This window comes from Anser anser, assembly GCF_964211835.1.
Source record: "Anser anser genome assembly, chromosome: 2".
Taxonomy (NCBI): Eukaryota; Metazoa; Chordata; class Aves; order Anseriformes; family Anatidae; genus Anser; species Anser anser.
This window is the reverse complement of record NC_139721.1, coordinates 22,858,673-22,873,069: the sequence shown is the minus strand read 5'-3', so window position 1 is coordinate 22,873,069 and position 14,397 is coordinate 22,858,673. Positions and strand designations below refer to the sequence as shown.

At 36.0% G+C, this 14,397-nt stretch overlaps 1 protein-coding gene across 10 annotated transcripts in view; it reads left to right on the top strand.

The window, feature by feature from the left end:
- Nucleotides 1–14,397, top strand: part of VPS13B (vacuolar protein sorting 13 homolog B) — a 478,347-nt gene that overhangs the window by 72,085 nt on the left and 391,865 nt on the right. For 9 of the 10 annotated variants that reach the window (XM_083824116.1, XM_083824118.1, XM_083824115.1 and 6 more), the window contains 6 exons: nt 614–709; nt 1,057–1,179; nt 4,347–4,484; nt 5,871–5,958; nt 9,931–10,122; nt 10,762–10,931. In XM_083824116.1, the coding sequence (XP_083680242.1) occupies nt 614–709; nt 1,057–1,179; nt 4,347–4,484; nt 5,871–5,958; nt 9,931–10,122; nt 10,762–10,931 (807 nt within the window). The remainder of the gene's footprint in view (nt 1–613; nt 710–1,056; nt 1,180–4,346; nt 4,485–5,870; nt 5,959–9,930; nt 10,123–10,761; nt 10,932–14,397) is intronic. The other variant, XM_083824119.1, reaches the window with a different exon arrangement.

The following is a 14,397-nucleotide window of genomic DNA, read 5'->3' as shown; positions in this document are numbered from 1 at the left end:
TTTTTTTTTTTTTAATGCAAAAGAGTCTTGAATATTTTGTACCTCTCTGTCTTCTCCCTTTCTTTTAGCTCCAGGTTATATGCTTTTTAAGCACAGAGTATGTGTATTAGCACTTTAAATTTTTATATTGTAATCATGCAAGAAATATGAATGCATGTTTCTCTGAATTGCCATGACAAGAAACAAAAATAAGTATGATTGCAATTCAAAACATTTCCTTAATATTGTCATGGTGTTTAATTTTTTTGCTGGGAAGAATAAATAATATATTTATGGATTTTTACAGCAATTTACAAACTAATTTGATACCACGTTAATAATGTAGCTGCATATCTGTTTCATCTTTTCACATAGTTTCTCCTTAGATAAGCAAACTAAAAGTTCTGTAGTGGATTTAAAACTTTTTGTTATGGCATACTTCAACCAGAAGTTGAATATGAGAAGTTCTAATATGGATAATGTGTTACAGCTGTTGAACTGCACCTGTTTCCTGCTTGTTAATAAATTTTGGCCATAGTTTAATTTGTCCTGATCAGTTCTGTATATTAATGATGTTACTGCTGCTTAATACTAATACTGACTTTTATAAAGTGTTTATCCTATTGTTTTGTAGCTTACTGAAATGCAAGCTGAAAGTAGTTATTATAGCCCTCAGAAAGTAAAATCCAAAGAAGTTATATGCTGGGAACAAGAAGGAACCACAGTTGAGGTAATTTTTTGTTGACTTTTTTTATTATTATTGTTCATTGTAAATACTGCAGTAAATAATTTCTAAGACAAAATATTTTGAATTACTTCATTAGTGATTTTCATATTCTGCTATATTAGATGTGTTTATATTTAATAATCACACAGGTAGGAGGAAGGGGTTACTTTGGTGTCTGACCACCATAGCACTAGAAATTTAGAGATTTTGTATACATCCTGTTTGATTAACTTGCTGTTCATTTAAGCACTGAAGATATAAATGTGAACATATTCTAGTTCACTTTTTTCATCTTTTCTGTTTCTCATGGACTGGAATTCTTCAAAATACCACATTTTTTTCCCCACTAGGTCCTTATGAAAGGTGAACGTTTCTTTGATTGCCAAATAGGTTTTGTTGGCTGCCAAGCCATGTGCCTTAAAGGAATTATGGGAATTAAAGACTTCGAAGAAAACATGAACAGGAATGATGAAGTGAGTATATTACAGTATTAGTTGACTTGTTGAATACAGCAGTGCTGCTGTGCTTTATTAAAATATTTATGTGCAAGAATTGGAAAAGCTGTTGTTATCAACTGTTGTATAAGATTTTCAGATGTGTCACTGGAATATGGAATTCAATGCCTTATCCTTAGGGTTGAAAAGAAGACAAACATCTAAGAGTGAGAAGCTGTGAAAAATAAGACTTTTTTTTTGACAACCGCTCTTACCCCCCATTATTACATATGTTTTCATACTTTGATTCTGTATAGGAAATTAAAACACAGTTAAAATTTTTTGAAAGTACTTAAATCAGCAGAAGTTCAGAGGGGAAGAAATAGGAATGTGATACACTAAGGGTAATAGAGGTGTAACTCAAATAGTGAACAAGTATGTTTCATCATTTTTCAATAGCATTGATGGTGTGAAGTGAAAAAGTATTAATTACTGTATTTTAGGTAGAAGCAAACTTAAATTGCTTAGTAAGACAAACCCAGGTATTCATATGAACTACTGTTAAAAAAAAGCAGTGAACTGATGCATGAAATTGTAAATTTAATAGTAGGGATTTTTAGTTGAGCTATAGATAAAGCAGTGCCATATTGTAGCGGAGAACTACATTTAAGCAAAATCAGCCAACTGCAGACCTTTTAGCATGATATTAGTTCCCTGTAAATTCTTAGAAAGTATTTTAAGAAGAAAAATCAAGAACATCAAAAACAATATAAAGCAAACATAGATGAAGGTAAAATATACTGTTATTTGGAAAATGGTCAAATACTGTGATATGGTTTGTTGGGTCACGTTCTTGTACTGCCCCTGTGAGAGCAGTATGGCTTGTCATCCGTTTTCAAGTGTTTGTACACAAATACATGAAGCAGAAAAAATGAAGAATTAGGTGTCCTTACGTAGCTGTAGAACATGATATTGTTGGGAATACAGAAGTGTGGTGGGATGCAATATATAACTGGTATGCTGCAACCAGTAGTTAGAGGGTTTGCCAGGAGAACAGTCTGGGGAGACGAGGATAAGTCATCTGTAGGAGATGCTCTGCTGGCCTTGTTACAGACAAGGAAGACCTGGCAAGGGATTTGACAGTGAATGGCAGCCTTGCCTGCAGGAACTATGAGACTGTGAAGTTTAAAATTGTGAGTGAAGTGAGCAAGATGAATAGTAGATTGGTGTCCTTTGGATTTAGAAGAGCAGGTTTTGGCAGGATCCTGTGGAATAGTGCTCTAACGGGCAAAAAGACTTAAGAAACCTGGTTGAGTTTCAAGGACAGCGTTCTTTAAGCACAAGAAGCTCATTCTGATGTGCAAAAAAATAAGAAAGTATGGCAGAAGTCCAGCATGGATGAACAAAAACACTCCTGACAGTACTAAAATACAAATAAAATATGAATTATATCTTAAACTGCAGCATGCAAAAACTGCAGAAGAGGAACCCATTTCCTGGTGGTGGGCTGTGCTTACATGGCTGAGTAAGTAGCTAGCTGCCTGAGGAAAAACTAACAACCATATTCAGGACGTGTGTTGACTTTAGCAAGGCCTTTGAAACAGTCTCCCACACAGTTTACTCCCAAATCAGTGAGATACTGATTGGGTAAGTTGGGTGAAAAAGTGTCTGGACCACAGTGCTCAGAAGAGGTATGAAGTCCGACTGGTGTCTGCCTGCCTACTTGTGGCATCCTTCAGGGATCTGTACTAGGCCTATAGTGTTTAACATCCTTTCTAAAGACTGGGAGAGGTTCCTTCCAACTTAAATTGTACAATGTTTCTATGGGCCTCCGTTTGTACACTTTGTGTGATTTTGCAGTCCGTCTGAGTTGTTCTTCCAGATATATATTGTGTTACTATTCCTCTTCAGAATTTTTCTGGTTGTCACGAGGGGAGTTGTTTCTCCTCTTCTCTTTTGCCACATGCTGCGATGTATGTCCTGATTTCTGGGAGGATTTTCCCCACTGGTCCTTTGGGAAGCTCTGGATATTGGCTGTGTTGCTGTGTACTGATGCTTGTACTGGAAATTAGTTTCCTCAGTTGTGTTTTTACAACTCTCCCCCTGGCCCTCCCCTTGTTGTGAGTGCCCGGGACCCTCTCTCCCTTTCTCTTTTCATTCCTGTCAAGTCTGGTGGCTCCTTCAGTTGACCCCCTCATCTCCTTTCTCTGTTAGCCTGTTGTGTTGGTTTAACTGAAGGAGTGTGACTGGGAGGGCAGATGTGTCCTTATGAACTAGTGTTGCTAGATAGCCGAACCACTGCGTCCCTGGTTCAGTACTCTTGTTTAAGGGTAATTGCTTAAATTTTGAATTGTGGTTGCTGGGTGAGTGAATGAATTTCTTGAAGATTCGTTGATAAAGGACTTCCGGGCATTGCCCTTTTTCCATTTCCTGCTACCCTTTAGGGTGGGAATTCAAGAAAATCTCTGCTTTTGTAGAAACAGTGATGTTGACACTGCTTCACCTGTTGTCTCTCTGTACTGGTACAGCTGGGACATCTTGCTTTTCATACATGTTCCAGCTTTGTTTCATGTGGTCAAGAATAGATGGTTGGCAAAAAATGATCTCACATGTATTCCCTGTTGGAAGGAATAACTCTTGGTAGTAAGGTTGTGTTGATTTTTAGAAGGGCAGCGGATTTAGGATGTGGAGAATAAGGCATGTAAAACCCCAGGTGAAGAAAGAGGAATGTTCAAGTAGCAAGTGGCTCATACATTGAGATAACTACTTCTTATGAATAGAATAGATGAAGTGTCTGAAAGGCATTGGTCAGTCAGAGAAATGGACTATGGAGTGACAAGTTCCCATATAGCTAAAAGGATGGAGCAGATTTCAGAGCAACAATGATCTAAATTTAATTTTTAGTTAAAACAAAGCTAGTATGTGTTCTGTATTATTAGTTGTATACTATTAGCCCAGGCTGTTTTCATTAACTTGAAAATGGGGTGGGAGTGGACAAGAACATCAGCATTACTTAAAATGATTTTAATTATCTTACCTTCTTTCATGATGAAATATGTGACTGGAGCAGAGGTGCCCTCTTTAATATTCTCTTGAGGGATTGACATCATGTCATTATTGTGTTACAACAGAATTGAAACTGCTCTGTTAACTTGACTTTTTTTTCCCTCCCTTGCCTTATTATTATGTTTGACTACTTGATGAAGGAGGCCTACTTCTTTAATTGTGGAGAAAATCTGAGTGCAAAAGGGATGACATACCTTACCAATTCACTATTTGATTACAGAAGTCCAGAAAATAATAGTATTCGTGCAGAATTTATATTGGATGTAGCTCATCATAAGGTCAGAGAATTACTTTTTTTCTTTCAAAAATATTTTCTAATGCTCTCTAATGAATTTCTAATGATTTTTGGATGTGTACTCTTAGAAGACTGATTTACTTACTTAGTCATGTTTGACTGAATCTTACTTTGCAGATGGCCAAAAAATGATAAACCTATTTGTGTTCCAAAAAAAAAGGCAACAAAAACATGTCCGAAAGAAATCTCAAAACCCCTCCTATCCTGAAAGCTAAATCTAATGCCATTGTTTTCAAAAATGCTAACTACAAAACATCCACAGAGAAAAAAAACACAAAGATATGACAGAAATGCTAGCAAAAGGTCAAGCTTACTGACATATACTTGTTTGAACCAAACAAATAATTAGTTTGTGGTCTTCAAGCTGAGAAAGTCTTTCCTGGAAAACAGATCTGGCAACTTGTTAATTTTATTGTCAGTGAGTGCCATATTCGTAGATACTGTATTCTCATGTATTATTCTTATATTTTTCTACTTAGAAGGAGTCTTGCTAATTCTGCCTGTGATAGAGACTTTTCAGTCACAAATAGTCTGTGTTGTAACTTGTGCAGTAAAACTTTATTCCCTGACTGTGATTTTTAAAGACTGTATGCAGTGACCAAGGTGGTCCTTTCCAGGTGTGTTCATAGGTGCTGTTAAGTGCTCTCTGTAATTGTACTGGCAAAGCCACTTACAATTTCAAATATGTCTATTTTCTTTTAAATTTTATTATTTTCACCTTTTTAGTACTACTGACGAAGTCTAACCATGAAGACTCCCTTAAAAAAATGAAATTAATTAGTAAAATGACAAGCACTCATATTCAAACTTTGTCCATAGTTCTAAGATTTACTTGAGCTGCCTTCTATGCTTTTATGATTTGCCTATCATTTGGTAAGTAGGAAAGCAAATTTGATGTGTAGTAATGGAATAGCTTACATATAAATCCCAGTGATGACATAAAGTCTTGCTCAGATTACTACTGTTTGAAGATAAAAACACCATATTCTGTAAAAAAAAAAAAATGAGAATAAATGAGCTTCAGTTTTGGATGTAGTTAATTAGGCAGATATGTTGGATGTAAGAGGTCAAGTGAAGAATATTTACTCCATTAAAGGTACTAATTAACTAGATGTTATTGATGAATTGGTCAGTGTGTCCGCTGGAATTATGGATGTGCCTTTGTGTGGCCTCAAATAGAAGTTACATTACCTATCGGAAAGGTGAATTCTTTGGGATAACCTCTGTCCTTTGTTTTGATAAGCCTTTCCGTGTGTTGATGCACAAATCCAAACACGAATATATCTCTCTCATACCAGCCTATCAGTTGGTAATCTCAAGATTCTTTCCTTATACAACATTTTCTTTGTTTGCTTTGCTTTGTTGGTAGGAGACGTACACAGAGATAGCTGGAATGCAGAGGTTTGGGGCTTTCTACATGGATTACTTGTACACAATGGAAAGCACTGGTGGCAAAGGTACCTTTTTTCTTTGTTTACCCTGTTAAATAATAGAAACAAAGACTCTTCAGACTGAGCTGGTCCTTGACCAGCTGTCCTCTAACTTACCTTAGATTTGCCATCAGGTTCATAGTTTCATCTTCATCAATGTGTTTAGCTGTTTTGTTTGTTGTTTATTTATTGACGTTCTTCTTTTTTTTTCTGCCTAAGTAATTGAGATGATATTTTTCATAGTGGCTAAACTGAAAATAATTTTCATGTAGCAGTGGTAAAGTTCATGAAGTATGATGTCTTTTTAAAAAGTTACTATTATTACTGACTTTGGAAAATAACTGTTTTGAGAAACCCTGGAATTATGTTGATCATCCACATGATACAGAAGATGAAGAGTACTCTCATTCTCTCCTGTGAAGAAAATGCAAGGAAGAGAGAACTATACCTTTAGAATTACTCATCTGAAAATATAGGGGAAGGTGGCATTTATGGTTGCAGAGAAGATGTTGGGGAGAAATAATCTTTAAATATAAATATCCCAAGTATTTTTGTAAGCAAATACTAGTCTAAACCATGCAAACCCAGGTATTTGCTAATTTTAAGTCATTTTTGAGATTTCTATCAATTACCCTCTAAATCTGAGGCAATACAGTGGGTTCGATGCAGGAAGTGTGCCTACTTTTGTGAGCGTCACAAAAAAAAAACACAGAATAAAGGAGTTAGTATGTCAATAAGTAATATATGTGTATGTATATATATATACACACATGTATCTGTGTATATAGATATTCTTAAAATGAATTGCAGTGTGATTCCCCCACCCTTGGGGAAATTGTCATCTACAGCTGGTGTTGTGCAGTCCTACTGACTAATGTTTTCTTCCCCACCTGTGTACTTATTACCATGAACACGGTCTCTATGGATGTCTGGGAACTTCTGGCTGTTTCGTGGCTAAACTTTTATTTGTTCTTGCTACCTAGCCCAATTCATCAGAATGCTTTTTGCTTATTTTTGTCTGAGAGAAGTCTGAGGTCTTAATGCTTTTGATTTTGGGGTTTATTAGACATTAAATATAAAAGGACTAGGAAAGAAATTTCCAATTTGGTTAGAGGATGGATCATGCGAAGGTTGCAAACAGAAATAAGTGATGCCATTGCTTTCAATAGTTGAGGGATAGACTAGGTAATTTAACAGTTCTTTCCCAGCCCTGAGGCTTTCCTGTCTGGTTACCATGCGTGTGATTTAAAGCTGAGAAAATATACATGAAGTCAAGCTTCTACTGCAGTGTATTTCTGTTTTTAATAAAGAAATAACCACTTACATGCACGCAATACTTTTATGTAGAGAAGTTGAAGACCAGGATAAACCTCATCTCTTTTTTGACTTTTGGTATTGAAATTTGTATATGCGTAGATATTTGATTATGAGGAATATTTGATTATGTGTAATATTTTGCCTTGTTTTTCTGAACACTCAAGGAATCTTACAACATAACTATTCCTGACTGTAACTAACTCTTTTCAGAAATTGCTCAACTCAAAAGCACTTATTTTTAGCTCAAGGCCAGACTACTTTCTTCTCCTCAGTTTCTTTTCTGTTTCTTTCAGTTTCCTTTCTCAGGGGCTTGATGTTTATTTTCTTCATCAGTCACTAGGAAAACACCTCACAACATGTAGTTTGGCTTCCTATCAAGCCTTTCTGGGTGCTTTTATTTCATTGTTATTCCTATAATTTCAGCTATCTGACCACATAAAGGAATAGGATAGTTAATTTTATATTAATAGTTTAAATAGTGGCTGTATGTATAGAATTAAGAATTTTAAAACCTAAGTTTTCAAATACATTTGTTTCTCAGAAAAGCAGATGAAATTTTGTTAGTTATTTTCTAGCTAATTTTCCACATAGAACATCAAGTAGGTAATTAATAAATAGAACGTGAACAAGTAGGTGTAAATTATCTCATTTAAAATGAATATATAGATATTTCAGAATTCTGATAGCAATATAAATCTTACTACATTTCTAATATATGGTGTTTAAACTTTTAAACAAATACTTTTTTATATACTTTAATATTTCTATTTGACATTAAGTATGTTTTCAGTTACAATCAGTGCATGCCATTTTTCCCTTAAAAAAAACAACACAGCTTACATTATAGGGAGGCAGTTACTGTGATTGTAAGATTTTTATCTATCTAGGCATTTTTGGTTTGACACCTTCTTTGCCCCTTTAACCTTTTCTGAAGCATACAATTACTGATTAAACCACAAGTACCTCCTGGATAACATTAACCTCAGGAGTTTCATCTGTCACTTATAGAAACGTATTAATGACTTTTCGTATTTTGAATAAAAACAAGATAGTGAGTCATGTACAGTAGTTTTATTTTGAATTTCTTCCTGTCTTTCCCCTCTAACTGCATTTTTCTATTTTTTGCTTTGCATTTCAATATTTCGCTGAAACGTTGCATAGTATATCAGTTTCATTGATTACTGATTTGCATGACCTACAGACCTAACAGAGTGTAATTTTGAAGTTGCTTTGTTTATAATGCGTATCTATCCATTTTGGTGGCGTGTTTATTTTGCAGCACTCTGATTTTAAGCTTTTTGTCAACTAGAATTAGTCGAAAGGTTTATGGAGGGGCTGAATACCCAGTGATTGGTAACCTGATTTTCCTTCATGCATCTGTGAAGTTTAGAAAGTAACCTGTAAGCACTGACTTCTATAGAACTGATGAAATTTCTACTCTTGTTCTTTTTGCACTTAGTTATAATTAAATGTAACTTTTCCATAAATTGTTTTGTACAAATTCCGTCACTTCAGTATATTATCCATACACACAGGTAAATGCAAGTGAGTTTTTTAATTGAAAAACTAGGCTATTATTACTTTTCAAGGCTTTTGGCATTGTTTTTTGTGTTACGTTTAGATTTTTTGCGCTTTCTGATAGTGTTCAAGATAGAATCAGAAGGAATGCTGACAAAAAATATTCTTTTCAAAACGATTTTTTTTCTTATTTGTTAAATGGTTTGAAAATCCATTTAAAATTGACGCTTATTTTGTCAGACTGTTGATTTGTCATGGTTTGCAAGACATTCAATATTTAGTGCTTGTACCAGAACAGTGAAGACACTTCCAAACTGATGAGTTATAAGAGAAAAAAAGTGAAATTTTGCAAAATAAGTGTTTGAGGGGTGAAGGTATTTTTTATTTTTTTACAAACCATATGCAACAGGAAAACTTAAGTGTCTGAAATTTGCTTAATTTAACTGAAGCATTTCAAATAAAATATGTTAAGAGAAATGTAAGCATACTGTTTTATAGCTGACAGGTGGCCTGTATACACTGAGTGTGTGATTTTGGTCTACTTCATTATCCTACATTTATATCAGAAAAACGATAGTTCTACTTCAATTGGTATACTAGTAGCTATTTTGAACACAAAGGTTATAGATCTCTTGATGCAGAGACTTAACAACCCTTTTATCCCTGTGGTGGTCCTTCTAAAAAATTGTCTGAGACACGATGATTAAAGAAGTTTTCATTCTCCCTGCCCATGCTTTACCTCATCACTGAATGGAAGGAAGGGTTTATCTTCAATTGTCAGTCTGGTTTAAAAAGTGTTGAACAGCACAGCTGTCACTGGCACCTGGGGTTAAGTTTCCACAAAAAGTTTGGATATTGTTAAAGAATCCCAAGCTTGAAAGATACAAACATAATAAAAAGGTCCCTCATTGACTAGGTTATACCGTGCATGCTGTTGAGGCAAAATCTTGTCTTGTTTGTTCAGCATCGGACAGGTATAGTATTTGTTTAAATAATATGTTAAGACAGTCATAATATATTAACGTGTTCAGTTTGCATTGTTGTATTTTGTGTATGTTAAGTCTGTGATCACAGGATTTGAAACAAAAGTAGCTTACAAAGTTATAATTTTGTTATGTCTGGTTGTTTGGTGTAATTTGTTATTATTTATACAACTTCTTGTAGTTTCTGGGAATCAGCAAGACCTTTCTTCAGTTAAGAATGAAGATTTTGGAAATGTTCAGGAGATGTCTACGAAAAGCCTCATTGTGGGTCCACTCAATCTCCGATTGGATAGCAGTGCTGTACACCGGATAATGAAAATGATAGTGTGCGCTCTGGAACACGAATACGAGCCATATAGCAGAACTAAGCCAGGTTTGCACGTTGCCTGCCTCTATGCATGTTGCATATACACAAATACACAGAATTAAAGCAGACTAACTTCAATGCTTTTGAAATTGCAAATTCCAAATAGTTAAACTTCAAATTTGCCAGTCCAAAGAGCAAAATTTTAAATAAAAATGAAACATTGTGGTATCCCCATCAATGCTTGCGATACCTCTAACACAGTTTCAGACAATCTGAAGCCATTTGATTCAAATCTCTTGTGTGGAGGGCTTGTTTCATTGACAACTTGAGCTTATTTTTGGAGTCTTAAGAGAGGAAAAAAATGCATTTATTTGTTTCGAATAATACTTATACTGGGAAGAAAATGAATTGAAGCAAACTATGCTAAAACTGTTAGGATGAGTTTCTTGCATGAAACTGAGAAAAAGCTGTACAGTTTTCTCACATCCAAACCTTGGATTTCAAAGAGAAGACAATGCTGTTACCATTGCATTTAACCTCCGGTAGAACCAGTTTATAATAAAACGCTGATTGTTACATGTATTAAATATGAAGGGGCAAAAAAAATGTGCTTTCTACTTTTTGCTAGTTCCTAACTGTTTCTGAAAAAGCCACTGTTGGAGATAGGTATTTTAGTCAGACTTATGTAATCTTGGTTTATTTTAGATCTCATGGATGGAAATAGAACTATGCCAAGCTCAGAAGAAGTAGCATCATTGGAGGAATACATTCCCACTCGACTCACAACATTCACCATTCTTAAGTGTACAATTATAATCCCTGTGGCAGAATTCAATTTACTAGACCACTTGATGCCCGTAATAATGGGTGGGAAGGTATGTACTCGCCAATGCTTACTCAGTTGTTTATATCAGCATGTGCTATTTCATAGAATTATTAAGGCTAAGATATATGAAGTTGTAGCATCAAACACATATTGCCTTAATAATAGGCCTAGGTGCATCTCTACTTTTTCATCTCTGACTGTTGTCTTCATGAGAAATACAGAAAATTGAAACTATGCCTATCCTGGGGTGGAACAGTATAATTTTCTCACTGAACTATTATTCGATGTGCGAGGTGTATTACTGAGTTCCTAATTAGTTTGCCTGCCAGCCTTCTCTTCAGATAGTTAAGATGAATGGTGTGTGTGGTACCTAGATAGACTTGTTAAAACTGAAGGTATGTACTAGTAGGAAAATAACATTTGGAGGAAAAAAAATTTAAATCGTAGAATGTTTTTGTGTTGCTTTTGGTCATCAGACTTAAAAAGAAGTAGCTATGACTTCTAAGTCTTTTTAGGAAAACTTTTGAATCAGAAGGGTATCCGTTGTCATTTTCCCATTCAGGTCTTCCCATACTTGGTCAAATCAGAAATCTTTGATTACATATGCTTTATAAAGGCTTCACAGATGTAACATGTAGCTCTGTGTGTTCAAGTCCCAGCTGGGATACCTTCAAGACTTTGGCTACTAATAGTAGATTGTACCATGTTTGATCTGGTCACTTAAACTGTGCAGGGAATCAGTTTTTGTTTTGATTGTTAATGATCCCTCTGAATGTTCAAGACAGTGTGAATATGAGAAGAACTTCTGATCTGGATGCAGAGTTGATCAGAGGGGTCTGTGGGAGGACTGGAAAATGCTGGGAATGAACTAGGTACAGGGAAAGCATGCTTATAAAATATAAGAAATGACCCTGAAGTGGTCAGGCAGTTGGACAACAAGATCTTTAAGGGTCTGTACTAACTAAACTGTTCTATTCTATTCTAAATCACATAAATATATTTAAAACAACAGCAAAAAGCCCACTCACAAAAAACAAAAAGCCCACGATTAAGATCTTTGTAAAGTGACTATCTCGGAAAGAGACAGAAATTAAGTTTCCTAACAGCCCAGATTTGTTTCATCTTTTGGATATATGTAGTATAATTTCAGCTAAAGAATCCTGTACGGTTTTTATTCCTACAGGACTCCTTCCTCTGTGCATGAAATCAACATACTATGGGGATGAATCAGTGTTTTTTAATGAATACTTACTGTTTTACCTCTGGCTGCAGAAGCAGAAAGGATAAGAAAAGAGACTGGAAGAATAAAAATGAATCGATTGAGTTAAATTTCTGTGAATTCTTGTCTGATATTAAACACTTCCAATGTGTTTTTTACAAGGGGCTACTAACTGCATGTTCTCTGTACTTGCAGATGAGGTGTTTTGTTTATTTTAGTGGGATGTATCTTGTAGAAGTTCTCAGAAGTTGTTACAATTAAAGCAGTGAGAGTTAGGCATTTATTTATGAAGTCCTTTTCTATGCTAAATATTCAACAATTGGCATTCAAATTGCGTTCCAGAATTAGTGAATAATTTTTGTATCAGCCTTTCTTTGACTGGTAATTTCTTGTCTGAAATTGAGATAACATTATTCTAAAAGTGTTGTCATTTCTTCAGTGAGTATACTTCAGGAATGTGTATATTTTTCTTCAATTTAGACATGCTTATCTGTTCTGGCTGCAGTGAGTGAACTGGTGACAAAACTGTTACCTCTTGATGTATTAGGATACATACGTAAGCTTCTAATTTTAGAAAATGGGACCTTACCAGGTCTCTAATGGGAAGCATTGTTTCCTTTCAGCTTGGGGTATAGTCCTGTTTCCTTTCAGCTTGGGATATAGTCCTTTTTCCTTTCAGCTTGGGATTGTGGCGCTTCTAGCCTAATGTGTATGGAAAGATGGCCTTCTTACAGTGGGAAAATAGCCCCATTTCTATTGTAGGTTTGGGGAAAACAAGTTCAACTCAAGTGAATTTTTTGGTTATTAATTTTTTTTATTTGAAGTTTCAATTTATATTTCCGGTGAGAAGGCAAGCCTATTGAAAATAATAATTTCAACTTTTATGTTGAAACTGATTAACTTAATGTCCAATTTTGAAGTTTAAAGAAATGAATTCATAAAGTAATTTGAATTGGAAGAGCTGTCTGGAAAGTATCTCTAGGAGACCAACGTTCTGCTTAAAGCAAGTCCTATTAGAGCAGGATGCTCCAGGGCTTGTCCAGCCAAGTGCCAGATAGCTCCATGGATGAAGATTCCACAACAAGCTTTCCTGTGTACCTGCTTGGATTGGAACTGCCTGTGTTTCATCTTGTGTCTGTTGTCATTTCTATCACAGTACACCTTTGACAAGAATCTGGCTTAGTCTTCTCTGTACCCTCCCAGCAGGCAGCTGTATAAAGCAGTGGGATCTCCCTTGTCCTTCTCCAGGCCGAACAACCCCAGTTATTTCAGTCTCTCCCGAGACTGAGCTCATGTGCTCCAGGGCCCCTGGTAGCCTTTCAGTGCGTTTGTTTTGTTCCGTCCACGTCTTTCTTGTACTAGACGCAGTACTTCATTTTAATGGATACTATGAAAACTAGAGTTAGATGTGTAAAATTGCAGTATTTATATTTTGGAGTAGCTGTTAGATGTGTGAAATTGCAATATTTATATCTTGGAGTAGCTTTTTTTTTTTTTTCTGAGACAGCTGGCGTGATTGTGAATGTGTAGTATATGACCACGTAAAGGTTAGATCAGCATGAGTTTAGTATGGTGATAGTGCTTTGGAGTGACGAAAAGTAAACATTTTATAGAATAAAATATTTTGACTTACCATATTCTTGGGTTGACCTTGGCCACCTGCCAGCTGCCCACCCAGCTGCTCTCTCACTCTCACTCCTCAACAGGGCAGGGAAGGCAGATCAAGATAAAGAGGGGGTGATCACTTACCAATTGCCATTATGAGCAAAACGAGGCTTGACTTGGGGAAAAATAATTTCATTTATTGCCAATTAAAATAGATTTGGGTAGTGAGAAAGACAGACAAAAATCAAAATAACACATCCCCCCAGCGCCCACCCCTTTTTCTCCCTGGCTCACCTTCCCTCCTTCATTCCTGATGCTTCTGCCTCTTCCCCCTTGCCCATGGGGAACGGGGGTTGTGCTCAGTCCATAACAGTTTGTTTCTGCCACTCCTGTTTCCTCGCACTTTTCCCCTACTCCATTGTAGGTCCATCCCATGGGCTGCAGTTCTTCAGGAAACATCTGCTCTGGCATAGGGTCCTGTGTGGGCTGCAGTGAGGACGCCTACTCCAGAGTGGAGAAGAGAGGGCTCCAGGGAGACCTTATTGAAACCTTCCAGAGCCTAAAGGGAGCCTTCAGGAAAGCTGGGGAGAGACACTTTGTCAGGGAGTGTAGTGATAGGGGAAGGAGTAATGGCTTTAGACTGAAAGAGGGGAGATTTAGGTTAGATATTAGGAAGAAATTCTTCACTCAG